Source organism: Neolamprologus multifasciatus, chromosome 4 (assembly GCF_963576455.1).
Source record: "Neolamprologus multifasciatus chromosome 4, fNeoMul1.2, whole genome shotgun sequence".
NCBI lineage: Eukaryota > Metazoa > Chordata > Actinopteri > Cichliformes > Cichlidae > Neolamprologus > Neolamprologus multifasciatus.
In genome coordinates, this window is record NC_140442.1 from 1396389 (window position 1) to 1422997 (window position 26609).

Consider the following 26609-nt stretch of genomic DNA (forward strand, 5'->3'; position numbering starts at 1 on the left):
CATCTGATTTATCACGGAGCAGAAATGAACTGTACCTCAGTGCAATGACAAGAAAGACTCATCCTGGTTTCTGGGACCACCCAGAACATTTCAGTGCCTGTGTCACCATCCACCTGTCAGTCGCAGCGGCCACGCCCCTAATAATGCAATCAGTTTGTATATCAGACTGTAAACGTGCAGTTCTGCTGTAAAGTTTTAACACTGGAGTCTATGGGGACTGACTCAATGCTGGAGCCTCTAGTGGACGTCAGAGAAACTGCAGGTTTGGTGCTTCACGTTTCTGCTTGGTTATAACTCTCAGTTTACGTACTTGTATTTGTATACATGACTTTTAAAAGAAACTGCAAGCTGTGACATTTTTCATACCCTTTCTATTACTACATTTCTATGTATATTTGTTGTTCAAAAAAAAAATTGTCTGAGCTTTTATTTTGAAAGCAATTTCCTCTTTATTTCGCTCAGGCTCGTGGACGTTCGTATTCTGCAGGGACGTTTGCAGGACAGGACACCGACCGAGCCAGCCGGGGCATGGCGCCTCTTGCCAGCCGGGGCATGGCGCCTCTTCTCCGGGAAGATGACCGTCTCCTCCCGCAGTGCTGTCCTGGAGGATGAACCGGTCCCGCTCTCGCGCACCAGACTCCGCCGTAAATCTCGCTGAAATGTGATCAGCCTCGTCAGCTCCCACCGGCACGGAAACACTGACAATCAAAGTTTACTTTTTATGAATCACTGATGCTTCCTGTGCAACTCGGCGCTAAATTTGAATCATAGCGTGGAAACGTAACTTCAGGACACAGAGGTTTTTACACGCGTTGAGAAGTTTTACCACTCACGCGCAAAATCAGTAAAATGTTATGTTTCGGTCCCTGATCACCTGATCCTGCTGGATCATTGGTGCTTCAGGTAAATCACGTCACACTGTGATCATCCAAACTAAAAAACATTTAAACAAAAATAAAACTGGAATCAAAGGAAAAATTACGTTTATTGAGACTTTGCTTTAAACCTTTCCCCTGAAAATTTTCACCAATATTAGAATTTTAAAAAACTACAAGATGGAAGATTAGTCTGTCATCACTGTTTGTATTCATCTGTGCTGTTTAGTGTCTTTCAGTATTTTTACAATTTTTTTACTTTCACTAAATGAAAGCAGGACTTTTACTTTATAAAGAGTGTCTGAGAGTGTACACACACACACACACACACACACACACACACACACACAGGTACTGTTACTGCAAAGGACATCGTGTCTGTTTGAGCCTACATGTGTCATTATTAAACTGACTGTTCTCCTTTCCCCGTCCCTCCTGTTCCTGTGCTGGATTTTCAGATTAAATGTCCGGTGTTTCTAATTGTGAGCTCTGAGTGTGCGAATAATCTGAGTGAGCTCAGGCTCACCCTGCTGTAAACACTCAGCTTGTTGCAGTTTTTGTACTCTCGGATCTGTGTGATGTCACAAAGGTTGTGGTTAAAGCGAGCACAGCCTGTCTCAGATTTGACGACCATCAGATTCATTTCCAGGTTTTTCTCTTTCTGTTCAAATCAGGAAAGAGAAACGAGGGTTACCCTCGTCGACACCTGAGGGGTAAAGAGGTTCTCACTATCCTTTAACTATAACCTTCACCACCAGGGGGCAGCATTTCACCAGTGAGAGCGATTCATGAAAAAGTTTCGTGGGCAGGAGTTTCCCACCCTTACTTTGGAGTTCCTGAACAGCTCGTCACCAGGTCGGTCTCACGCGGACAGTTATGAGTCCACGATGTGACTATTTCCTCTTTTAAAAGCTGAAAACGTTCAAACCAGAGCCCACCAGACCTTGTCACTGTGAGACAATCTGCTGCCACACCAGCAGCAGTCTGTCCACACTCTGTTCATGGTGTCAGTAAAATTTGCAACAAAGAAAAAGAGACGCTTACAGAACCTGAGGGTGTGCAGTGACGTCCACCGTGACCCCTGACCCTGCAGAGGTCATACAGCTGCTTTAACATCAGACTTTCAGCAACACGATCAATGAGCACGCTGACTTTCAGGGTAATGAACAGAAATCTTTGGTAGTTTGAAAAGCAGGAAAACATTTTCACATCATCTGACATTTAATAAACTAATAATGCAGAAATCTTTCACTCTGGTCCAGTTTTGCGGCAGCGCCTGGTGCACGCCGGCAGTCCATTAAAACCCCGACACGTCGATCACGTACAAAGGCACAGGCGGTCCAGTTTCCTTCTTCATCTCCTACTGTCCTTTTCTCCAAACCTCCTCTCCAGAAATATAAGTGGCTTTGACGTTGAGGCCGTCATCGAGCAGAACGAGGTCTATAAAGAAAAGTGCAGAGTGTAAGACAGACAGGAGGCAGCGCTGCTGAGAGAAACGAATCAGAAGGTGATGTTGTTACAACGACGGTGGAAAGATGGAGTTCTGTCAGTCGGAGACGGTTTCCTCCTGAACATCTGGACGAGCGTCGACGCTTTGAAGGATCAGTTAAACTGTAAGTCTCACAAACTCAGCCTGAATCGAGCCGCCAGCCTCGCTTAGAGGAGAGCACATGAACTCCAGGAAAGGTCAGAGCGCGGCGGCGCCATCCCAGAGAACCTCATGGCTACAGTCGTTAAACTTTAATCCAACGCCGTTGACCTTTGAAGCGCTGCACAACTGACAATGTGCAAGACGGAGGCTAAATATTCACTCAACATTCATGTGGTTATTTTATTTACTCTCATTAAAACTTTTATTGTAAATCTGAAACAGAGCGAGTTTAACATGGGAGTCTATGGAAACTGGCCCCCTGCTGGACACTAGAGGAACTGCAGGCTTTGGTCAACTGTTAACAGCCCAAATTAACATCCAAGAAAACGCTGAGGACACAAAGGAGGAACTACAGCAGCTCTAACAGGAGGGATGCAGAAGTAAAGATGCAGTCGGCTCTGACCTGCGTCGGAGCCGAAGTCCAGCTTTCCCTTTTTGGGGCTGATTCCCAGAAGCTGAGCCGGATGCAGGGAGGCAGCTTCCAGAGCCTCCTGCACACTGCAGCCTGGAGGACAGAGCAGGAAGTGAAGAGCAATGATGATCTGACCTGCATCGCCACAGCAACCAGGTCTCACCCGCTGGAGTTTACATGAGGCAGCGCGTCACTGCTCCTTATGATTCTACTTCCTGGTTTTAGTCATTAAAGTAACACAAACCTGAGGCCTGCTTGAAGTGGCGCACACACATGTCCATCGTGGCGATGCTGCCACTCAACGTCTTGGTGCCTGAACACATAAAGAGTGAAGTTAGAGTTTTACACATGAAACCGTCGCGAGAACGATTTATTTTACTGCGTTTGCTCCTTCCTGCAGCATCGCTCAGGAAACCACGGCCTGTTAGATAATAACGTCTGAGGAACGTCAGACCTGCCACGTAGGCGTGGAGACCCTGGATCTCGATGACCTGCTGGCCAAGAGTGTGACGGCCGGGAGGAAGACCCATCGCGGTGATGGCGTCCGTCACCAGCACCAGACCTGAAAGTATGAAGCACACAAGACACGGGAAAGTCCAAAACCCATCTACTGCCAGGTGATGCCGCACGTTTAACCACGCTTGCAGACTTTTACCACAAGAAGAACATTCTGATACATTTAGGAGGATATTTGGCTGCTGATGTGAAATAGAAACCTGGGGCAGACCTGAGGGGTGAGCTCTGTGGGCGATGCGCAGGGCTGCAGGGTTGGTGTGGATGCCATCAGCTATCATGCCGTAATAAACCGCCCTGCCTGCGGGGATCCTGTCGCTGGTCAGCAGACCCACTATACCCGGGTCACGATGGTGGAACTGGACCACAGCAGACACAGAAGGATTACTGAGAGCGTAAAAGCGACCAGCTGAACAGGAACTGACTCAGAGTCTCAGAGACGAGCAGCGGCCGGGACTCACAGGCAGCATGGCGTTGAACAGGTGAGTGATGAAGGACGCGCCGTGCTGCACCGCCTCCTCGGCCTGCGACAGGTCGGCCGCCGAGTGACCTGCAAGAACCAGTCGAGCAAACTTTGTTCACATCAGCAGCTCCAGGTGCTCTACAGACGCCCACGCTAACACGGCGCACACTGACCCGCAACACGATTTAACAGAAACAGGAAATAAAAATGAAATCAATCATTAAAATAAAAAATAAAAGCACACGAGAAAAGTGAAGAAGTAAATAAGGTTTGAATAATAATATGTAAATGAAAAAAGGATAATAACATTTTTAGAAAGTTATCTTTAAAAAGAATCTACAAAATAAAAGCACATTTAAAATAAATAATGCAAACAATAAAAATGAAAATAAATAAAATAATAAATTAAAAATGTGATTTTTTTTATTTAAAAAAAAAGAAAAATAAATGTTCAATGAAAATAAAAATAATCTAAAATAAATAAAATCATATTTTAAAAAATACAAAGATGCAAAAAAGACAAATTAAGAAATAAAATGTCAAATATTACAAAAACAGAGAAAAATGATGTAAATAAAACTGAAAATGAAACTTTAGTGTTTTATTATTTACATCATCATTAAACTTTGCTGTATGATCGTTGCCGTGACTACACGATGCTCACCTAAGGACACAGTGACGCCCCTCTGACTCAGCTCCCTCACCACCGATTGGCTGCCGGGCAGCTCAGGCGCAAGCGTCACTATGGCAACGTCGTCCAGGCTGCCGTAGACCTCCATCAGGTGCTCGAGGCCTCCGGGCTTGAAGGTGCGGAGGTACTTCTCCGGGTGGGCTCCTTTCTTCTCGGCACTGATGAACGGACCCTCCAGGTGAAAACCTGCACGCGGAAGTTTACAGGAAGTGAAACGGTCGCGCTCGTGTACCGCAGCAGCGTGATCGTTTACCAGCAAACACGTCTGCAGCTTCTGATCAATGAGGATAAACAAATACAACAAACATTCACCAACAGCAAAACCTCACCGAGAACTCCAGCTCCATGTGGTCCTCCATCGTGAACTTTGACCTGAGGCAGAACCTGCAACACACATTTTGATGATGCTGTGATTTTACACGTAGAAGCTTCACGTCACCGATCGTCAGCGCCCTGACATGTAAACGCACAGCGTGTTCAGGGAGACGCAAACTCACACCTGCCTTCACTTCATCACCTTCAGATGCACCTCTGAACCTTCCAGCGCTGCTGCCTCCAACCATCTCCAGTTCTAGTTTACCTCTCAGTGCTCCGCCCTGCTCCATCCTGGTTGTTTCCAGGTTTGGTTGTAGATGGCGGGTGGAGGCGGTGCAGCAGAACTGAAAGCAGAAGCTGGAAGAAGCTGTCCAGAGATGCTCCAGAAGATGACTTTGAAGGAGAGACTAGGAGCCCCTGAACACGCGAGCGCGTCTAAACTTGAACTGATAAAAAGGAAACAGTGACCTTGTGGTAAACTTGGGGAGGGGAGGTGACCAGAGTCGGGCAGAAGGACGTCACGCCGTGCTCGAGGATCTTTTTGGCCACAAACGAAACGCCATCGCTGACGTCCTCAGACGCCTGCGAGAAGTCGATGCCGTAACCTCCTGCAGCAGGAAGACGAGCCGTTACTCCCCTCGGGATAAACTAGCCCCGCCCCCTCAGCAGCAGCAACGCTCTCTGTGACTCTGACACTGAAAAACTGCAGCGTCAGCTCAGACGCCGCTGACACCACCTTCAACTCCAGAGACGATGATGAACATTAAGAAGAGTTTGAATCCGCAGCTTCTGAAACACATGCAAAGGTGTGTGTGTGTCTGTGTGTGTGTGGGTGTGTGTGTCTGTGGGTGTGTGTCTGTGGGTGTGTGTCTGTGTGTGTGTAGGTGTGTGTGTACCGTTGATCTGGACGTCTATAAAGCCCGGCGCGATGATGCTGCCCTCACAGTCCACACGTTTGTCAGCGTATCCCTGCTCATCGAAGAACAGCTTCTCTGGGTCTAAAATCCTCCCCTCACGCACCCACAGGTCCTCTCTGCACACACACACACACACACACACACACACACACACACACACACACACACACACACACACACACATCATTAATGACTTTACAAATCAAAACTGGACACACAAGTTTGAATCTATCTGAGCTGCAAAGGCTCAAAACCCAAAACACTCCCAGAGCGGCGCCTCGACCCGGCGCTCCGAGTGTCCTCCTGTCAGGAGCTCTGAGCGCTCGTCTCAGCAGGATAGTTGGTGTGAAGCTGGCAGGTTTCTGGCTCAAACCGGCTCTTTTTGCAGTGTTGTTGTGTGTGTGTGTGTCGTACCTCTGCAGCTCGTTGTCCCTCAGGATCCTGCAGTTGATGAACTGAGTGATGGGAGCGTCTGACACCGATTTGTTGGACGGCATGCTTTTGGTTTTTGTGTCCTCTCAGCAGGTGAGCGCGGACGCCGCAAACACCGCCCGCTCAGCTGCAGACGACTGGGACACACAGCAGAACAAATCAAACTGTCACAAATCTTTCGATGTTCATGTTAAACACGACCACAGCTTCTTACAGTGCGAGCACACTTGTTTATCAGTTTCCCCTGACACAGGCATCTCAGGTGGAGAAGCAAACTTTACAGTAACCAGCTAAAGGAGGATTATTATGAACTGTGAATCATGCAAAGCTGCTCTAGCCGAGTCCAGCATGACAGGACTTAGGAGCAGGACGTGCTTCAAGCTTGTGATGGAAAACCACAGCAGAAGTTTGTAACATGCAGGTGAGGCGGAGCTGCAGGGTTTAATGAGGCTCTGATCTTTGCTGTGGGTGCAGCCGCTGACTTTGACCTCTGATCCTGTTTATGGTCTCTGTGAAACATCCTGAGATAAGACAAACTTTCTTATCTGCCTGTCTGTAGTCAGCTCCATGACTCTACCCCGACTCTGCTTTTAAATGTATTTAAAATTTAACTCGTCCTCACTTTTCTCCTCTTTACCTACCGACACACAAAGTGGGGAAAACCCAGAAACGCGCCTCCGTCTCGGCCTCCGTCAAACCCTGAGTGGGACTCTTGTTTGAACGCAGGCTGATCTCTTCCAGCCGCCGCAGAGCCGAAACCTAAAACTGCGTTTTCCACGCGGAGTTCTGCGGCTGCTCCACCCGCGGTGCCTCCACCTGCCCTGCAGCTGTGATCCAGCGGCGCTCTCAGGTGTGTGATCGCGCTCGTGCTCAGAGGAGCCGAGCAGAGGAAGAGGACCGAGTCATGTGACCGAGGCAGGTCAGCTGATCAAAACAGGACGAGAGCAGCTGCGGTTTGCTGACACACGCCGAAGTTTTCCACGATCAGCACAGAAAAACAAGTTTCACGTCACGAAAAGCTTCAGTTGGTTTAAAGTTTCTGTAAATGTTAAAGGTGACAAAGCGCGTTTATTCTCAGACGTTTCACAGGAACAAAGGAGCCATGTTTCCTTCAATGACTGCAGGAAAAAACGGCTGCAAAATATTTACTGTTCACGGTCTTCGGACACTTTATTAGGTACACATGGCCGGCTCGGTTTAAGTGTCGTAAACCAGATGGTCTCTGCTGTAAATGAATTCACGTCATTTTGATGCAGGAACAACTTTCGGGCTGGATTCCGTACGCAGTTTTTACAGCGTGGCTTCTTCATAAAATAAAATACAAAATCGAATAAAATTGAATTTATTGAGAAAATAATTCAGTGACGTTAAAAATCAGTTTTCACAGATGTGGCCAAAGAGGGCAGCAGAAACTCAGCCGGTATAAATGTATTTTTACAGTCACAACTCTTTAAGCAGTGGATCGATTATACTGAGAACACCGAGTTATAAAGATCGTGTCTTTATTTGAATACAAGCCCCTCATAACTCCCGCTGACTGCAGGTTACAAAAGAAATAGAATAGAATAGAATAGAATAGAATAGCTTTTATTGTCATTGTACAAAGTACAACGAAATTGGAGTGCCACTCCCTTGGTGCAAAATAAATATAAATGTAAAATATAAAAAGTACAATAAAACAACCGAAGTACTCAGACAATAATAAGTACGATATATACAGGATAGCAGCCTAATATAGTGACAATGGCAAGTATAGTTAAGCAGGTTTAATTGTTTTGTGCTTATTTACTACGGTGATAGCTCTGGGAAAGAAGCTATCCCTGAATCTGTTTGTCCTGGTTTTATGTGACCTGTACCGTCGGCCTGACGGTAACAGTTCAAACAGTTGATTACTGGGGTGAGAGTAGTCCTTAATGATATTGCCAGCTCTGCTGAGGTATCGGGAGTTTGCAATGGCCTCCAGGCTGGGCAGAGAGCAGCCAGTGATCTTCTGGGCTGTGTTGATGACCCTCTGCAGTCCTTTCCTGTCTGCAGCTGAGCACCCTGCATACCACGTTGTTATGCCGTACGTTAGGATGCTCTCTATGGTGGCTCTATAGAACGTCACCAGCAGCCTCTCCTCCAGGTTGTTCCTCCTGAGCACTCTCAAAAAATGGAGACGCTGCTGGGCCTTTTTTACCACCGCCGTGGTGTTTGCAGTCCAGGAGAGATCATCAGAGATCTGCACGCCCAGAAACCTCATGGAGTGTACCCTCTCCACACATTCCCGTGAATGTAGAGTGGGGCCGGGTCTGCTCTGCCCTTCCTGAAGTCCAAAATAAGTTCCTTAGTTTTCGTGGTGTTCAGTTGGAGGTTGTTAACTGAACACCACTCAGTCAATCTGTTAACCTCATCTCTGTAGTCCGACTCATCCCCCCTTGAGATGAGTCCAACCACTGTGGTGTAGCTTTACGTCACTTCCTAACATGCCCAGCAGAGGGCGCTGGGACACAGCGTGTAGCTCCTCCTCAGCATCGGCTCTGTGAGCTGTGCTTCCTCTGACGTCACTGTGTCACAACCAAAAGTAAAATATTTAAAAGCGTCTCTTATGTTGTACATTTTTATTGCCTTTAACTCAGAAGGACTGTCAGGATGTTTCTGAGCGCGCTCACACTGTGACACCTTTCACACCCACTCATACACACTCCAGACACGTTAACCATGACATCATGTCATCCCAGAGATTCTCACAAGGTGAAAGGCTGAACGTTGTCGTGACCGATCCACGCTCTCTGACCCACTCCTTTGCAGTCCGAGCTCAATGAATCCCAGCGGTGTCATACTGGGATGTTCCCGCAGCATCGTGGAGGAAAAGAAGAATCCATACATGGAAAACCTGCTCAGTCAGGAAGTGGAAAGATGACGGTGAAAATGACAGATTTGACTCGTCTGCTTTCTCTGGATCCTTTTTCTGTTTTACTCAAAGATAAAACTGAAATTCTGCAGGTTTTAACCTGTTAGATCCTTCGTTTCATTCATGGACTGAAACCAGAGGGACGGTTTTGCAACAATGCCTGACGGATGAGCTCAGCGTGACACTGAAAATACAAACATGCAGCGAGCAGCTGACAAAGCAAACACCTGAGAGCAGAACCTGCAGTGCGTCCATCTTTTATATACAGTCTGCATGTGGCTCAGCGTCACGTCCACTTTGCAGATGTTTGGTGTGTGCTGGTGTTTGGGCCACATCTGTCCACAGAACCCCGTCCAGAGTCGTAAGTGAGGCCTGACTGTGTGAGCGCTCACTCCACCGGGATGTGCCACCCCCCCATCAGAGCAGCGGCCCCCTCCTCATTCCTGAAAGTCAACAATAAACCACGTTTCCAGTAAGCCAGATACCTCCCCACGTCCTGCTCATCCCCATGGAGACCACTACGAGAATCTGCAGGCCTGTGTCCTCTGGCCAAACCGGGCCACCCACGAGGAGACAGAGAGCCTATATTTTACCACCGATATGGATCAAAATGTAGCCGTGCTGTGGGCTCTGTTTGCTCGGACAGAGGACTTGGCAGCAGCGCTCGTGGATATTTGATTGTGTCAAACAGAGAAAAAAAAGCCCAGAAGAAGAAGGTGGAAGCGTCCTGTGTTTTACAGCCTCCGTCTTTTGTGAGCCGTGACGTCAGCGTTCCCGTCTGAGTGACACAGTAGCTTTGTTTGGGAGTCGCCACATCTCATTCACAGCCGCTTAACTCCCGAGTCCGAGGCCTTTCAGCGTCCCTGATTCCTTAATCCTCCGGTTTTTAAGGAACTGAAGAAAATCGGCCATTTGTGTTCTGCTTTATGTGAATTGTTGACTTGCAAAACACGCCCCGAGGACGCCGAGTGACTAAAACACAGAGGGGCGGAAAGAGTGCCAAGCAAGGTCACGGCGAAAGGTCGGCGGCGCTGCTCACGTGGAGCAAAGGAGCAGAACAAAGGACGAAGATGGGAACTAAGAGATGAGTGGGAGTGCAAACACAGCTCAGGCTACAACACAAATCAGTTTTAAATACTTTCTTCTTCTCCTCATATTTCTTTTATATCCACAGAGAAGTTTAGAATAATGTAAACACAGTTAGTTGATTCAATCATGACTAAAACTACATAAAGATGAACGTGAGATTATTCGTAAGCAGTAAAACGTCACCGTGACGTTTCTTTGCGCCGTCCTCCTCTGACGTGATTCACAGCAACACAAACACAATAAAAACTAAAGGTCCAAAAGTCTGAGAGGATGTTGAACATCTGTCACATTTAATGAGGAATCTGTGTGAAAAATCAAGACTAACTCCAACGTGTTTATTTATCTGTGGCTGATAAAAACTCATCTTCACATCATTGAACTTTGAAAATGTGAAATCCTGACCGGCTCGTCCAGAGCTTCGTAAACAGCTGGACGTCGTGGATCAGGGTGGCTGCTGGATGAGAACTAATGACCACAACTTTAACAGGTCAGTGCCGGAGGATCTGACTGCGCGAGAGGCCGGGCGGCGCTCGTGACGTCAGGTGTCGTATCTTTGTTTGCTAATGGATCCTAACTGGATTCGGACTGAGCGGACGATTCAGCGCTGCTTTCAATGATCTCTGCGTCTCACTGTGCTACAAACGGTTGCTTTAAACTGTAATATTATGATGATTATTACAGGACGATCAGAGCCAGCAACCTCAGAGGCTTAAAAATGAGCCTGCAGTTCCTCTGATGTCCAGCAGAGGCAGCAGTGAGTCAGTCCCCATAAGCAGTGTCCCATTTCAGGGTATGCACGCTTGAAGTACGCACACTACACGTACTACGTACGGTGCGTACTATAAGTACGAGAAGTGCGGAAGTGAGAGGCTTGTGAAATGGGACGGTCTATGCTTCGTCGCGCTGTTCAGGTTGCCTAGCAACCATGATACTAACCGCGAGAAACGTTACATACAGCTTTGTTTGACAGAAATGAAGGAGAAATTTGTTTTGTTGGTCAATCATTTGTGTCATGACATCACTTTGATTAGTTGAGTATCTGAGGCTGAAACCACAGGACTGTAAAACATGATTGTTGGGCTTCATTTCTGCACTGAACAGTTATTTAAGATTAGTTAGTAAATAACAATTAGCTAATGTTGTTCATGAGACTAAAATCATCTCACTGTGGTAATGTAAATATAATATGGCCAATATTATATTATTGTCAGATTATATATAATCTTATATATATATATATATATAATCTTATATATATATATATATATAATCTTATATATATATATATATATATATATATATATATATATATATATATATATAATCTTATATATATATATATATATATATATATAATCTTATATATATATATATATATATATAATCTTATATATATATATATATATATATATATATATATATATATATATATATATATATATATATATATATATATATATATATATATATATATATATATATATAAGGCTTTACAACTAAGTTAACGCTGAAAGTACAAACATCACTAATGTCACACAACTTTGCCACATGTGGCCAACAGCAATGTTTTAATGTTCTTCGTTATTAAACATTCGCACATGAATAAGTGACGTCATATTCAGTACTTACTTTTGACAGTTCACTCTTGGCCGCTCCCTTCTGCCGTATTTTGCGGCAAAATTATCCACACCCACCGCCGCGCTATGAATTGTGGGATATATGGGACCACGAAGCGTGCACCGGACCACGCTTGATATTTGGGGAAATCGACGGCGCATTTGAAGTACACTTCGAATTGGGACAGCCGTCGTCGCGTGGCGGTGACGTAATCACACTTAAAATGCGTACTTCAAGCGTGCAGACCCTGAATTGGGACACAGCAATAGACTCCGATGTTAAAACTTTACAGCAGAACTAAACATGTTTACAGCCGGATACACAAACTGTTTGCATCATCAGGGGCGTGGCCTCTGTGACTGACAGGTGGATGGTGACACAGGTGGCTGTAGCTGCTAGCTTCACCTGAACTGGACCTCTGGACCGTGTTTGTGCTGTTGGAGCCATATTAATGGCATCATGTGACCAATAATATGTGAGGTTACTGTAGCAACAGACAAACAAAGCTGAGCTCCAGGTTTGTGAGTGAAGTTCAAGGATTTTTGGTCATTTCTGGCTCCAAAAATCCAACATGGTGTCAGCAAATCTGTAGATTCAAAGCTTCAAAAGAGGAAGCAGGCAGGATTTTATGTTCCTTATTTAAATTACTTTATTTGCTTTGTCTGTAATAATCAGAATTTCTTCTTATTTTTTAAGAAGTTTGCATCAAACTGAAATCACAAGTTATTTAAATTATTTCAGTGTTTTCAGATCTTTTCTTTTCAGATGGTTTGTTTGGAGTTCCAGATCAGTTTCTTAACTCAGGATTTGTGTGAAATAAACACACCATCACACTTTTATGCAGGTGTAAGAATACACAGTTTTATTTCTGCAGCTGTTTTCAGGTAAATTCATTCACTAACAGATTACTTGGTCTTGTTGTTAGACTGACGGATGCCTGGAGTAAGATTTTAGGGGTATTTAATGTTGGAACAGCATCAGTTTGAATAGTCAGACTTGTTAAAGACCTGAATACTTGTTTGTCTCGTCTTTCACTGAAACAGCATTCCTCTGGAAAACTCTGGAGGCTTCTCCTGATCAGCAGGTGGTTTACAAGGAGTAAATGTGGGAGGAGGAGGAGTCTTCACTCTCCCTTTCCCCTTTTACTCCCCCCGGCCTCCGTGCTGCTGTCCTGCGTCTGTTTGCATTCCTCTCAGTTAATAAGTGTTTGTCTGATCCCCGGCGGGGGGTGTAAAGATCACCCCACACAAACACAGCAGCCCGCCCCCCTCCTCAGCTCACCCAGCTGTAAAGGCGACTTTAACATCACGATAACGGGCAGGCGGCAGCGGACGTGCAGATACATGCTGAACAGATTTGAAGGGGAGGCCGTAGCTCCCTCCTGATTGGCTGCGGGCTGGCAGAGGCCTGCAGTGAAACTGTTTAGGAGCTGAACTGTCAGTTTAGCTTTCCTCGAGTCAATCATTCCAGGACCGCAGACGTTATTAGATCACATATTAAACCAAACCTGGAACGAAATGTCGCTTGTGGCTTCATTTTGGGAAGATCCGGGAAAGGAGGAAGAAAAAGTCCACAGCTAAGTTAAAGGAAAACTGGATGTTTTTGCTGTGAGGTCAGCATAACTTTTTCTGACCTCAGCTCAATTTAGGCTGTTAATCAAGTCACAGTGACAGGCAGGGTCTTTGTCACCATCTCAAACTGGTTTCTGAATGACGATGAGTTCACTCAGATCTCAGTCTAACAGAGCACCTTTAAGATGGAACGGGAGTCTCATCATGGATGCAGACGACACATCTGCAGCAGCTGTGTGATGATGTCACCATGGACCAAAATCTCTGAGGAAATGTTTTCAGCAGGAGGTCGGATTCTAGCGAGGTGTCCAGTCTCCTCGTAGAGCTTTGAACAGTGACGGTCCTTCTTCTTCATAACTTCAAAAACATATTCTAAAAATGTCTCGAAAGGCCAGCTTCATCCGATGATCTGCATCAGTCAGCGTTTTACCAGAGACGGCTGAAGACTCTTTAACCTCGTCATATTCTTCAATTCGATTCAGTTCAGTTTTATTTTATAGTGCCAAATCCCCCTGTTAGCAAGCACAGGCGACAGTAGGACAGAAAAACTCAGTTTTAACAGGAAGAAACCTCCAACAGAGCCATGCACAGGCAGGGGCGGCCATCTTTATCCTGTTGGGGATCAATGAATCTAAATAAAAGTGAAGCAGTGACGAAACTGTTCATCGTGACTCCAACACTGGCCCGTTTCCTCGTTCAGTTCATTAAAGGCCGACGAGCCTCATCCAGCAAACAGTGCAGCTACCAGGGCTTCATTAACTGAGTACGTGAAGAAACACGAATGGATTCATTGTAAAAACGAGATCAGGTGTAAACGTGTCGGGGACGCTGCATCAGATGTGGTGTGTGAAAGGATCTTTGAAAGGCTGCAGGCCTGCAAACCTTTCTTCGGTTTCACCGGACGGTGATGAAGCTCACTGCTGTGTGAAATCCAGGATCGGCCAGCTCCCTTTAAAAAGGTCCGACTGATAGCATCGGGATAAAGAGCTGGATGCTAAAGAGCGCTGCCAGAAACATCCGACTGTGAGCTGTTTGGGAAACGTCGTGGAGGGCCGGCTTCTCGCTCTGTCCCACGTCCACTCTCATCAACTCAGCCTGTGATGCGTCCAGAGAAGCCTGTTTGCTGGGGGGGAATGGACGCACTTCAGACCGGTGCAGTAAACCCCGACTGTGTGAGCAGCGAGGGGTCCGAGGCTTGGACCGGGCCTGACCGGGGTGTTGTCGCCTCGGCAGCTCACCTATTGAGGGCAGAGTCTAAGACATGCAAAGCAGCAGCGTTTGAAAGCTTCCCCTCTGCTGCGAGGCCAACAAAGAAATAAAGAAATCAAATTAAAGATTGGAAAGCAGCGAGTGAGGAGCGGGAACGAGAGAAGAGCATCTGTGGTGCTTGTGCAGCGTGCCAAGCTCGATGACTGCTGAGAAATGGAAAAAGAAAGGCGTCATTAAAAGACGGAGCGAGGTGGAGGGAGGGTGCTACACCCTTGTTTGCGCGGGGTGGTATTTCCTGCTCTCATTGAGGCCGTCCAAGTCCTGCAGCTGGCTTTAGTGAGGCTCCCTCCCAGCATTGAGAGGCAGGCCCGGGCATGCCCGGCCAAGGTCAAACTGTAGCCGCCAAGAACGCCGCTCCCGCCACCCCTCTGTTTATGTTTGTTTTTCAGTCCGTCCCCCCGCCTCCACCTCCCCTCTGGCTCCGGACATTTCCACACAGGTATCAGGTGACCCTTCCGCCTGCACATCTTCCCTCAGTATCAGTGTCCAGCTCATCTGTGTGCGTTGCCAACGCCATGAAACCAAACTGTTCCCATGTCTCCAGACTTCTGCTGTTTGTGCAGGAACCTGTGAGCAGCTCAACACTTGCAGTTTTTGGACCATCGTCGCATGAGATGACGACCTGCTGCAAGTGAAGCAAACAATGCTCGTGGCTGGTGTGAAATGTCATGTAAGCCGAGAGTATGTTTGGTAACTGACTCGGGTGTTTAGAGAGCATTGTCCTGTCACTGCAATGAGTCACCAACCTTTATGTTACCTGGACAGCAGAACGCTGCGGAGCCCTCGAAGACAACAATGACAGGAAGTTAGATAAGAGAAACTCCATCCATCCATCCATCCATCCAGCAGTCCACATCTCTGATGCTGCACAACCTGACACCCACGTGCTTCTATAATAATATAGTGTATAATAAGTGCTTCCCACTTCTTCTCCATATCTACGAATGTAAGCAAACATTTTCTTATGAGTTTCAATATGTGCAGTTAACAATGCAAATAATTTAACTTATTAAATAACGACATTACCGAAACAGCCTTAAAACACCGAAGCTGCGGACTCAAAAGTGTTGTCCAGTAACTTGACAGCAGACTTCACCGAAGCTGCAAATTCGACAGTTGTGCAGAAAGCAGATAGCGACTTCACTTTAATATTGACAAACAATCACAAAGGCTTAAAAAATCAAGTATCAACGTCAATAAAAAGTACTAATGCTTACTACTTACCTATTCTCCTGCAAATATGACAACGGGGTAGCGTGAAATCACAGCCGGATGCGCTTAGCTTCCCTTTTTGTGTTGTGCGCATGCGCGCACATGCTCAGGAACAACAGGTAGGACGATTTACAGGGTAGGAGAAATTCCCAGAACACCGGCTCTACTGACCCCCCTGAGCTTCATGTTCAGTGAGTCAGGTGTAAGTTTAGAAAAGCTGATATTATTTTACAGGTTTTGCTCGTTACTTGAACACATTTTGCAAAACTTCGCTCATTGTGGCAAAACTCTAAACACAAGTAAACATGACACAACACTGGGAAATAGACCGTTCACATCTGTGCCAAACTGAAACTCTGCTGTCGAAACCTAACATTCCTTTGTCAAAATGTAACTCTGTTGACAAAATGACACATACTTGCATCACATGCAAACACTGTGAAGCGGCTTAGATGTGGGTGGACTCTCTGCCCAGCTTCCCTCATAGTCAGGCCATGGTTGATGACATGGTCCACCAAAGTTGCTCTTATATCATCAGAAATATGGGTCCATGCATGGCCTCTTCGACCTCCTCCTCCTCCTCTTGCTCTCCCTCCATCCATGCTTGCAAAGTTCTTGAATTGGCTGAACTGAGGGCTTTTTGTAGTTGGCTAATTGGTGTTCAGTTTTGCAAGTAAGTGCCTTCAGGTGTGTATTGAGTGGTTCAATTACCCGATGTGTTTTGTGTTTTGGATACATGTGTTTTCCAAATGGCCCTGAAATTACATTTTGTGAACGAAGTGTCTTATGGCTCTTAGGCCAGCTCTGTTCTGGGATGCACCCTGGACCCAGTGCAGGTGGTGGGAGACAGAAGGACTCTGGCCAAAATAACATCTCTGATGGACAGAGTCTCCCACCCCATGCATGTAAATGCTGCTGAACTGCAGAGCTGCTTCAGTGACAGACTGCTGCATCCTCGATGCATGAAGGAGCGTTTCTGCAGCTCCTTCCTCCCTGCAGCCGTCAGACTGTACAATCAGAACTGCTCCCAACAAACACAGATGTTTACATCAATGCTGTAACTGCAATAAGTTAATTAACCAATTCGCACTACAACCTGGTTTTCCTCTTATCTGTAATTATTTTTATTTAATTTAATAACTGTACAGTACTCTGTTTATAGTAACCATTGTCCTTAATGTAAATATGTAAGAAAACTTGTGTATGTTTCTGTTCTGTGTCCTGTTTGTTTGTATATTTGTCTTTTTGGCTGCTGTTACAACCAAATTTCCCCTTGTGGGACAATTAAAGGATTATTCTATTGTATTCTATTCTATTATGTATGAAATAGAGTGTAGTATGCAGGACCATGTGTGTTGCACAATTGCAACTAGGGTGCAAAGCAGTGCTTTTGTTTGAGGTATGTATGTGTTTGAGGTATGGTAACAAAAGCTTCAAGTTGTGTTACTTTAGTCTAAGCATGGGTTTATGGTGTTCAAGCAACGGGCAACAACTGTAAGTCGTCCTGAAAAACAGCATCTGTTTGAACAGGTTCACAAAACTCTGGTTTCAGTCTCGCTGGTGTTTCGTGGTACGAGTCGCTTCAGTTAAATTAAATATGAGCTCAGTGATGGATTCAAATCAACATTTGTGCTGGTGCCATATGGATGTGACGAGTTCAGGGTGTGGAGGTCAGGGCAAAGATTTGTAGGTCATTGTGTGCAGGATCTCCAGGAACACTGTGTGTGTGTGTGTGTGTGTGTGTGTGTGTGTGTGTGTGTGTGTTCTTTGTCAGGAAGACACAGTCTGAGGGGTAATCCGACATCCATCACAGCCTCAGAGAGCAACACACTCTCTGTGTAACAACAAGGAGACAAAGGGCAGGGAAACGGTGGGAGGGCCTCTTCATTCATGGTGCCGGGCTGGGAGACGTCCTTTTGTCGGCTTCAGAGGAAAGAATGAGGCAGCAGAGGACCAACATGACACAGCTGTTTGTGACCAGTACAACTCCGCAGAGAGCTCCGAAGCTTCTAGAGGAAAAACACGGCGCTCCGACGAGTTCAGCACACGCTCCTGCTTCCTCCTGAGGCTACAGGACGGCCGTGTAGTCACAGGGTCACTTATCAGACTCGTAATCAACGGCACCAGATTACAGATCACTCTGGGCGATTACATCATCGCTCTTTCATTTTCTGTAGATCCTGCATTAATTTTGTGAATTATTTTTTGTTTGTTTTTTTAAATGCAAGGAGAAATTGTACCTTCTAACGTAAAATAATTACACACACTTTATTGCAGCACATACGTGTGTGTACAGAGGAGATTTCAGCCCTGCTTCAAAGCTTCAGCATGACAGGACAACCTCTGAGAATATCGCACGATCTGACATCGTCGGGTTGGTGTTGATCCTGGAACAACATAGTAAATGTTGTTCCAGGATCAACATTGCAAGTGACCAATCAGAATGTTGTGACGTCATACTTTTGTGACTTCGGGAAAAACCGCCGTAAAACAAAAAACTGTACTTAAGCTGTGAGAAACCGCCTTTGTCCGCCGATCAACGGACCCTGACCCCCCAGAACTGATATTGTCCTTGCAACATTGGAATTTCATAAATGCACGAATGGCTTGGTGCGCCAAAAAATGACGTCACAACAATGTGATTGGTCACTTGCAATGTTGATCCTGGAACAACATTTACTATGTTGTTCCAAGATCAACACCAACACAACGATATCAGATCATCCTGAGTATCATAACCACAACAAATATGGCTGACGTTAAAAGCATGAGCTCCGTATTCTCCCCGCCACTCATCCCTGATCGCTGGGCTCCACTTTCATGTCACCTGTCATTAAGCTGCTTCATATTAAACTCATTTATTTAACCTTCTGTAAAACTGTAAAACCCGCCCCAAAAAGTGCTCTAAAAATGTTATATATCAATATTTTTTTCCACTTTAAATTAGTCAGTCTTTTAAAACTACTTCTGCTTAAAATATCCACATCAAGTTTTAATTATATTTTCATTGTTTTAACCCTTTAAATCCCAGTTTGGGTACATGAGCGCCCTGTTTTTTAACAGAAAAAAAAATAAAAAAATAAATATTTTCCATAAAATACATTTAAAGTAATATTTGATTGTTATTATAATTAGGCCTTTAGATGGTCCAAAAATTGGCACCAACATTCATTTTGATCCATTATTATTTTTTGTGCAGGAGCACATTTTAAAAAATCCATCCTTTCGTGGTCCTCGGGACCAAAAATGGTCCCACCCCAAAAAGTGCTCTAAAAGGTTATATATCAATATTTTTTTCCACTTTAAACTTTCTCAAACAAGACATTAACATGTTACGTCCGCACAAGGATTGATTGATTGATTGATTGATTGATTGATAATACTTTATTCATCCTGAGGGAAATTGGGTTAAGGCTGCCAGCCGTGCCAGCTCCATCTTCATCATCATCATCAAGGAAAATAAAATAAATACATAGAAATAAATAGTGTACAAATAAAAACTACGCAACAGTTGTGTCTACTGTTTACAAATGGTTGCTATATACAGTAAATACACTCAGAGAATGTAAATATGTAGATAAAGTTCAGTGGGAGCTATAAATGTCTCCAAACCTGCCTTATAGCTGTTTATTTAGCTTACAGTGCATTTTATTTAAAATGCTGACTGATGTGCTCTTTGGGTGTTTCAAACCTGATCACAGGTGTTTTCACAGCATAGTCTGAGCAAACAGACGAGCAGCCCCTAAAAGCTGAGAGCCACTCTGTTTGATTTTATGGTGTTGATCTTTCATGCGCTGCTGTGACAATAAGATAAGACGTGTCTTCACATGTTTCAACGCAACACAAACAGCAGGAAGACGGAGCAATAAATATCACATCAGGTGACGGAGAAGCAGTAAAATGCTTTCTATGTGTTTACTGAGCCACCGGCACTCTTCCATCGTCCTGATGAGGAGTTTGCATGTAAGTAAGTCACCTGTTGACTGTGGAGGGGCAGAAATGAGTGTTGGTACCTCCGATCGTTGATTTAATGACGTGCATCTCGGGCAGATCTTCAAGGCTCATATCAGCATGTGAGATGGGTCACTGTTCAAATCCAGTTAGAGCACATGAAAGGTGTCCTTTATACCTACATTGTGATATCAGAGTCATCTTCTAGCCTTGATTTACTCTGGATCAAAATCATTTCACACCAGTGTAGAGGAGAGATGCCATTTTCAGGAGCTGAGCTGAGCAGGTGAAAGGAGAATCACACAGTCTGTAGAAGTAAAACCAAAGAGGAAACCCAACAAACACAAGGAAACATGGAGGAATCAACATACACGAAACAGAGAGCTGATTAACTAAAGAGAACCCCAGATCATCACGTATATATGTTTGGCTGTTAACCGAAAAAGTTGGTGGTTCGAGCCCACCCAGGGATGCCAGAAGAAGGCTTGAGAAATACCACGGGCTCAGAGAAAAGCTGGAGAAGATGTGGAGGGTGAAGGTAACAGTGGTCCCAGTGGTAATCGAAGCACTAGGTGCAGTGACTCCCAAGCTAGGCCTGGGAACAGCTAAGATACTGTGCAGGACCCTCAAGCTCCCAGGCCTCTGGTGGAGGACCTTGAAGGATTGACCGCCCGCAGGGGCGATCGGGGAATTTTCACCAGGAAAACTAAAGCAGTAAAAATCAAACAGAAAGTGGAATTCAAGAATGCAGGAACTGAAACTGAGACTGTCATAACACGACTCCAACCATCCATCCATCCATCCATCCATCCATCCATCAACCATCCATCAACCATCCATCCATCCATCCATCCATCCATCAACCATCATCCATCCATCAATGCATCAACCATCCATGCATCCATCCATCAACCATCCATCCATCCATCCATCAACCATCCATCCATCCATCGATCCATCCATCAACCATCATCCATCAACCATCATCCATCCATCAAACATTCATCCATGCATCCATCCATCCATCAACCATCCATCCATCCATCAATGCATCAACCATCCATCCATCCATCAATCATCCATCCATCCATCCATCCATCCATCAACCATCATCCATCCATCCATCCATCAACCATCATCCATCCATCCATCCATCAACCATCCATCCATCCATCAACCACCCATGCATCCATCCATCCATCAACCATCATCCATCCATCCCATCAAACATTCATCCATCCATCAATCATCCATCCATCCATCAAACATCCATCCATCCATCCATCCATCAATCATCCATCCATCCATCCATCCATCCATCCATCCATCCATCCATCCCTCCATCTATCCATCAACCATCATCCATCCATCCATTCATCAACCATCCATCCATCCATCAACCACCCATGCATCCATCCATCCATCAACCATCATCCATCCATCCCATCAAACATTCATCCATCCATCAATCATCCATCCATCCATCCTTCAAACATCCATCCATCCATCTATCCATCAACCATCATCCATCCATCCATCCATCCATCCATCCATCCATCAACCATCCATGCATCCATCCATGCATCCATGCATCCATCCATCCATCAACCATCATCCATCCATCCCATCAAACATTCATCCATCCATCAATCATCCATCCATCCATCCATCCTTCAAACATCCATCCATCCATCCATCATCCATCATCCATTCATCCATCCATCCATCAAACATTCATCCATCCATCCATCCATCAATCATCCATCCATCCATCTATCCATCAACCATCATCCATCCATCCATCCATCCATCCCTCCATCCATCCATCATCCATCCATCCATCCATCCATCAACCATCCATCCATCAACCATCATCCATCCATCCATCCATCCATCAAACATCCATCCATCCATCCATCCATCCATCCTTCAACCATTATCCATCCATCCATCCAATGTCACAAATGTCCACATATTTAATTATTTTCTGTGTAAATCTGGAAAGTTTGATCTGTTGATATTTTTGTTTATGTGGTACGGACTGTAATATTTACTCAATCCAACATGAAAGTTGAATAAAAATACAATTTTCTTTGTTTTTGTGACAAAAAAAATTAAAGTTAAGCGAATTGTGTCTTTTATTTTTGCATTATTATGAAATATAATGATATACTGTTCAGAAATTACCACTATTTGTCTTTTGCAATGTGAATTTTTTTTAAATTAATGTGTGCTCAAATATGCTACTTTGCAAAGTGATGCATTTTTTAAAATTATTTTTACTAGCCTGAGGTGTTATGTGTCCCAAATTACAGATGCTGATTTACTTTGATATAAAGATGAGTGAAACAAATCAGACTTTTATCTTTAATGGTTTTTGAGATATTCATGTTCAAACGTGAGTTTCAGTGCGCAAAACAATGGCCTGTAAGTGGCTCAAAGGAGCATTTTTCAGAAACATATATCTAAGAAAGCTAAAATCTCACAGCAATCACTATATTTGTTCAAACTTTGGACCATGTAGTCTTCATGCAAATGATGGAGCAGGATTTGAGGTGGAGCGACTGTCTTGAAGTTGCATGGAGTCTTACCTTCACACTGTGAGTATTTTCAAACTTATGGGGAGAAAACATTTTTCATTTTTTAATTTGTGTAATTTTCATTAGTGGGCCCTCATAAAGGGACCCATAGATCCTGATGCTGCTCCATGAACTCCTCCATGAACTTGCAGATGCTTCTTAAGGTGGAAATGATATTTAACAAAGAGAAAAGAGTGGAACAAGCATGCCAAAACTCTCCTTTAAGCAGGATTTAAAGCAGGACTTTTCCTTGTAACAGCATGTTGTTAAATTGATATATTGGTACTTTTACATAAGTAAAGGATCTGAAGAATTCTTCCTGTGCCATTGCACTTTGGGGGTCTGTTCTCTGGAGCCTCACTTTGGTGAGGTAAGTGAACTTTCACAAAAACCCTGCTGCAATAAATCTGGGGCTCCATCCACACCATCCCTCCTCAGCCCTAATCAAGCCGACAGCCTCCATAGCACCAGGAACAGACCGTCACCCATCCCCGCTCCCTCCAGTCCTACATGACAATGGTACCAGCAGTTACCCCGGCAACAGGCTTTTCATTAGCTGTGTGAAAATAGATGTATTCCCCGCCGCTTCTCGTCTGTCCACCGTTTCACATCTTGCAGATAAGCTGCAGATCCCTCATTCGGCAGTGCAGCTTGCAGGAGTGGAGACATCCTGACTGCTCACAAGAGCTGAGACTGACTAAAGCTGAGCTCAGAGCACCCGGACAGTCACAGGCTGACCAGGTGCTTCGTCGGGAAATCTCACTCGAGTGTCATTGTTGTGTTGCACCGTTGTCTGCGCTGAATGTGAAGCATCCAAAAACATGTCAAGATGGCTTTTTTAAATGTCGTAATGGTGTCAGCTGCTGGTTTCAAGTCTGCTAGTTTGGGAAGGACGAGGCGGTCCGTGCTTTACCTCGTGATCCACATCCTGAGGCTTCAGGAACCGTCGGGTCTGTGAACCTGCCAATTTTCACCTCTGTCAGCTGTGTCAGAACTAAATGCTTTCGATCATATTTTACAATCATATAAAACAAGAAAATAAGGGGAAATCTTCACATACAAGGAACTATTAATCTGAGGTTAATGAGGTTGATGAAAATGAGGTTTTCTAATCTAAATGATTAGAAAACCTCATTTTCTCTGAGGTATTGGCAGGCACCCTGCTCTCTTCTGCTGAAGCCTGCTGTAAGTGGCTGCATCGTCAGCCCGGCCACATCGGGTGTTGGCGTTTAGCACTTTCAGTTTGCAGCGTTTCTTGTTGGAAGAAGCGGCGAGGGTTAGCGTTTCAGCAGGTGGCTCCTCTTACCTGCAGCCGTCAGCAGGGCCGGAGAATAATACCTGCATCAGGTTACCACAGCATCTCATCTAACCAGCCTGCTGCATTATAATTATGAGCCCTGAGATCCAGCTGGAGAGCTCCGTCCAGCAGGTAATAGCGCTGCGGGGGGCCTACACGGAGCTCTGGCTGAGGGGGGGGGCAGCAGCTCCCCTTTCCAGGAAAAAGGCTGCGGGGCTGGGCATGAAGATGCAGGATCCTGCTCTTCCACAGGAGTGTTGGGTGTCCATCATGCAGAGGTGTAGCGTTACAGCACTTTATCTTTTCCCTTCATCCCTCTGCCGTCATTACCTCATCAGTGACCACAGACACGCTCGCTCACAGAGAGCCCGTCTGTTCACGACCCCGGGGGGGGGACGCAGGCTTCTTAAATTCTACGTATTTGCATTTGATTACTGCGGCTATTCATCTGATGCTCTGAACGCGAGCCACCTAGCTAATCTGCGGCAGGGTCAGAGAGTGACGGTGTGGTCTACAGCGGGGCAGACAGGCCGTGATATATGGGGCCGTGGGACACTTGTCCCCGTTAGACCCCACACCGCCCCAATGAGGGACCAGATCTGAGCTTCATGGGGAACAAGAGTTTGACTGAGCACAGACAAAGCCCCGAAACAGAAACCCAGCCACCCCCCACTACTATTACCCATCTACTGCCTGAACACACCGAGAGCCCCAAAAGAGACGAGCAGGAAAAGAGCAGCGTAAATCTCACGCCCAGGCGCACTAAAGCAGAGGGGGGTGAGGGCCGAAACAGACAGCGAGCAGGAGAAAACAAGACATACCACGTAGCCATGAAACAGCCTCGGAGGCATGCTCACAATGACAACGTGCTGATGATTAGCAGCTCAGCACGGCGACTGTTTCAGATTACCCTGATGGTCATTTCATTCAGGTCATAAACCAATAAATGTGGTGAAACTGCACCATAAATTAAAATACATCTTAATGAAAAGTCTCAAATTATAATATTTCATCCTGAGGGGAACAAAAAAAAGCTGCTGATGGATTTTAAATATAACAGAGGACCAAAGTCATTTAAGGTTATCCTCGGGAAGAATCGGACCCATGTAAACATAAACGCTAGATTTTAAAAATCTATTTAAACCAACTAAAATAATTTTAGTGATCTTGGAAACTACAGTAAAATAAAATTACAGCAGAAATATCTGTGGATTTGGTGTTTGTTAACTTTAACTGTCTGATGAGGGTTTAGTCCACTGCTTTTAAGATGTTCTGTTAATACTGTGATATCCAGACTGAATAAAAACATACTGAAACTGTCAATGAAACAAAATATTTTCAAATAATAAAAGCTAAAGCTGAAATAATAAATAAAATAAAATACAAACTAACGAGAAGCCAAATCCTTAAAGTAGATCGTAGAAAATAATACTCTTGGAAAATATCAAATGTGCAGAGCTTCGTGGAAAATGGCACGAAGCTTTGCATGAATCTTCATCACATCCATCCAACAGCTAAGGATGGGGTTCATCCTCTGGGAACAAACCACTACTTCTTACAGACTGATCTGTTGAGTCGATAGGACACAGCATGAGTGAAAATCTATCAGAAAATCACTCAAATGTATCCTGCAGAAACCAAGAATATCCAGACAAAACATCAGGGCTGTCCTGTTCCCATTTGAATGCAAAAAAGCTCTTTTATGAATATCTGTAGAAACTATCATCACAATCCATCCAGAGTGACTGTTTTAAGAGAAACACTTCCTGTTTCATAACCACCAGCCTTGGGATTCACCCTCGGGGGAATTTGAAGGAGTTATGTACCAATACAACAAGCAGGAGTTGATGTATTTTAATAAATGAGTGAAAGCTTGGTCTGGTTGTGGTCATGGCATCACCAAAATTATTTGAGTTAAAGCTCGAGTGTCACAGCAGTCCAGACGGTTAGCATGCAGGAAGTCACCCTCTCAGGACCACGAATGCCTTTCCAGACTTTACACCTCTGCATTATTTAGAGATAAGAAACAGAATAACTGTGCTACAGATTAGCTGTTACAGTTGAGATCATTAAGGTTCACCCTCTGGGGACCACGAATATCTGAACATGCCAGAGGAATCCCCACCAGAGCCGTGGAGCTGTTCTTCTTAGACGACAACCTCATGGTTGGACTAGAGAAAAGTTAAAGATTCAAAAGTCATTTTGATTGTCCTCTGGGGACCACGAATGCCTTTAAAACATTTCAGCCTTTACACTAACTTTACGTGTTACTGGATGAGTGAGAGGCTTGGAGGTTTTTGATAGGAGAGTTTATCCTCTGAGGACCGTGAACTGCCTTTTTTGGCAGTCAAACTGAAAGAGCCTTCATGACTAAATATGAGGAAATGTGTCAAGTAGACAGGCGAGATGCAGTAAAACATTTTTTATTGTCAAAGAAAAGTTGAAAAATAAAATAAAAACAAAAAGGTAGAAGAATACATGAGCGTTTAAACATCAGCATAGAACCAATCATGAGGTAAGATCCCATTATTGTGGTTTAAAGTGTTATTTGATTGAGACGAGCTAAAACACAGCTGGTTTTACTGAGAGTCCCTCGAGTGTATTCACACCTCAGAATACACAAAACAGTGAGCTTGGTCTCTCTGAAGTAAACAGCATGAATGGACTGTAACATATAACAAATATCACTGTACAATGATTGCACTTTCACACATGTTTAGAGGACAGTTACTGCAGCTCAGCAGTTAAAGACTGTCCCTGTCCTTATGCAGCGTGATTTGGTTTAGTCTGAATCCAGCGAGCTCTTTTGTTCCCGTCCAGCAGTTCCCCAACTTTATCGCACACCAACACAAAAACATTTCC

The 26609-nt window shown here is 44.9% G+C and overlaps 1 protein-coding gene and 1 long non-coding RNA gene across 2 annotated transcripts; one reads left to right on the forward strand and one right to left on the reverse strand.

Moving 5' to 3' along the window:
* Positions 1 to 174: 174 nt before the first annotated feature.
* On the forward strand, positions 175 to 2833 carry LOC146519404 (uncharacterized). The gene is made up of 2 exons (XR_014873674.1): positions 175 to 262; positions 463 to 2833. It is a non-coding gene; the product is annotated as an uncharacterized LOC146519404 (long non-coding RNA).
* amdhd2 (amidohydrolase domain containing 2) lies at positions 2028 to 7463 on the reverse strand. The gene is made up of 12 exons (XM_085156551.1): positions 6911 to 7463; positions 6252 to 6406; positions 5817 to 5953; positions 5389 to 5528; positions 4935 to 4989; positions 4579 to 4791; positions 3913 to 4001; positions 3666 to 3810; positions 3393 to 3500; positions 3183 to 3251; positions 2930 to 3031; positions 2028 to 2315 (listed from the first exon to the last, which is right to left on the reverse strand). The coding sequence occupies exons 2-12, from the start codon at positions 6332 to 6334 to the stop codon at positions 2236 to 2238; spliced, it is 1221 nt and encodes a 406-aa protein (XP_085012677.1). The 5' UTR covers positions 6335 to 6406; positions 6911 to 7463; the 3' UTR covers positions 2028 to 2235.
* Positions 7464 to 26609: the final 19146 nt, after the last annotated feature.

What these genes read in the sequence shown, in the direction of transcription:
- amdhd2 (XM_085156551.1), bottom strand. Translation starts at nt 6,334, where the DNA reads ATGCCGTCCAACAAATCGGTGTCAGACGCTCCCATCACTCAGTTCATC. An exon ending in CCACAGAGCTCACCCCTCAG is followed by an intron (nt 3,501 to 3,665) that starts GTCTGCCCCAGG and finishes TCATACTTTCAG; the next exon opens with GTCTGGTGCTGGTGACGGAC. An exon ending in CCACTTCAAGCAGGCCTCAG is followed by an intron (nt 3,032 to 3,182) that starts GTTTGTGTTACT and finishes TCTGTCCTCCAG; the next exon opens with GCTGCAGTGTGCAGGAGGCT.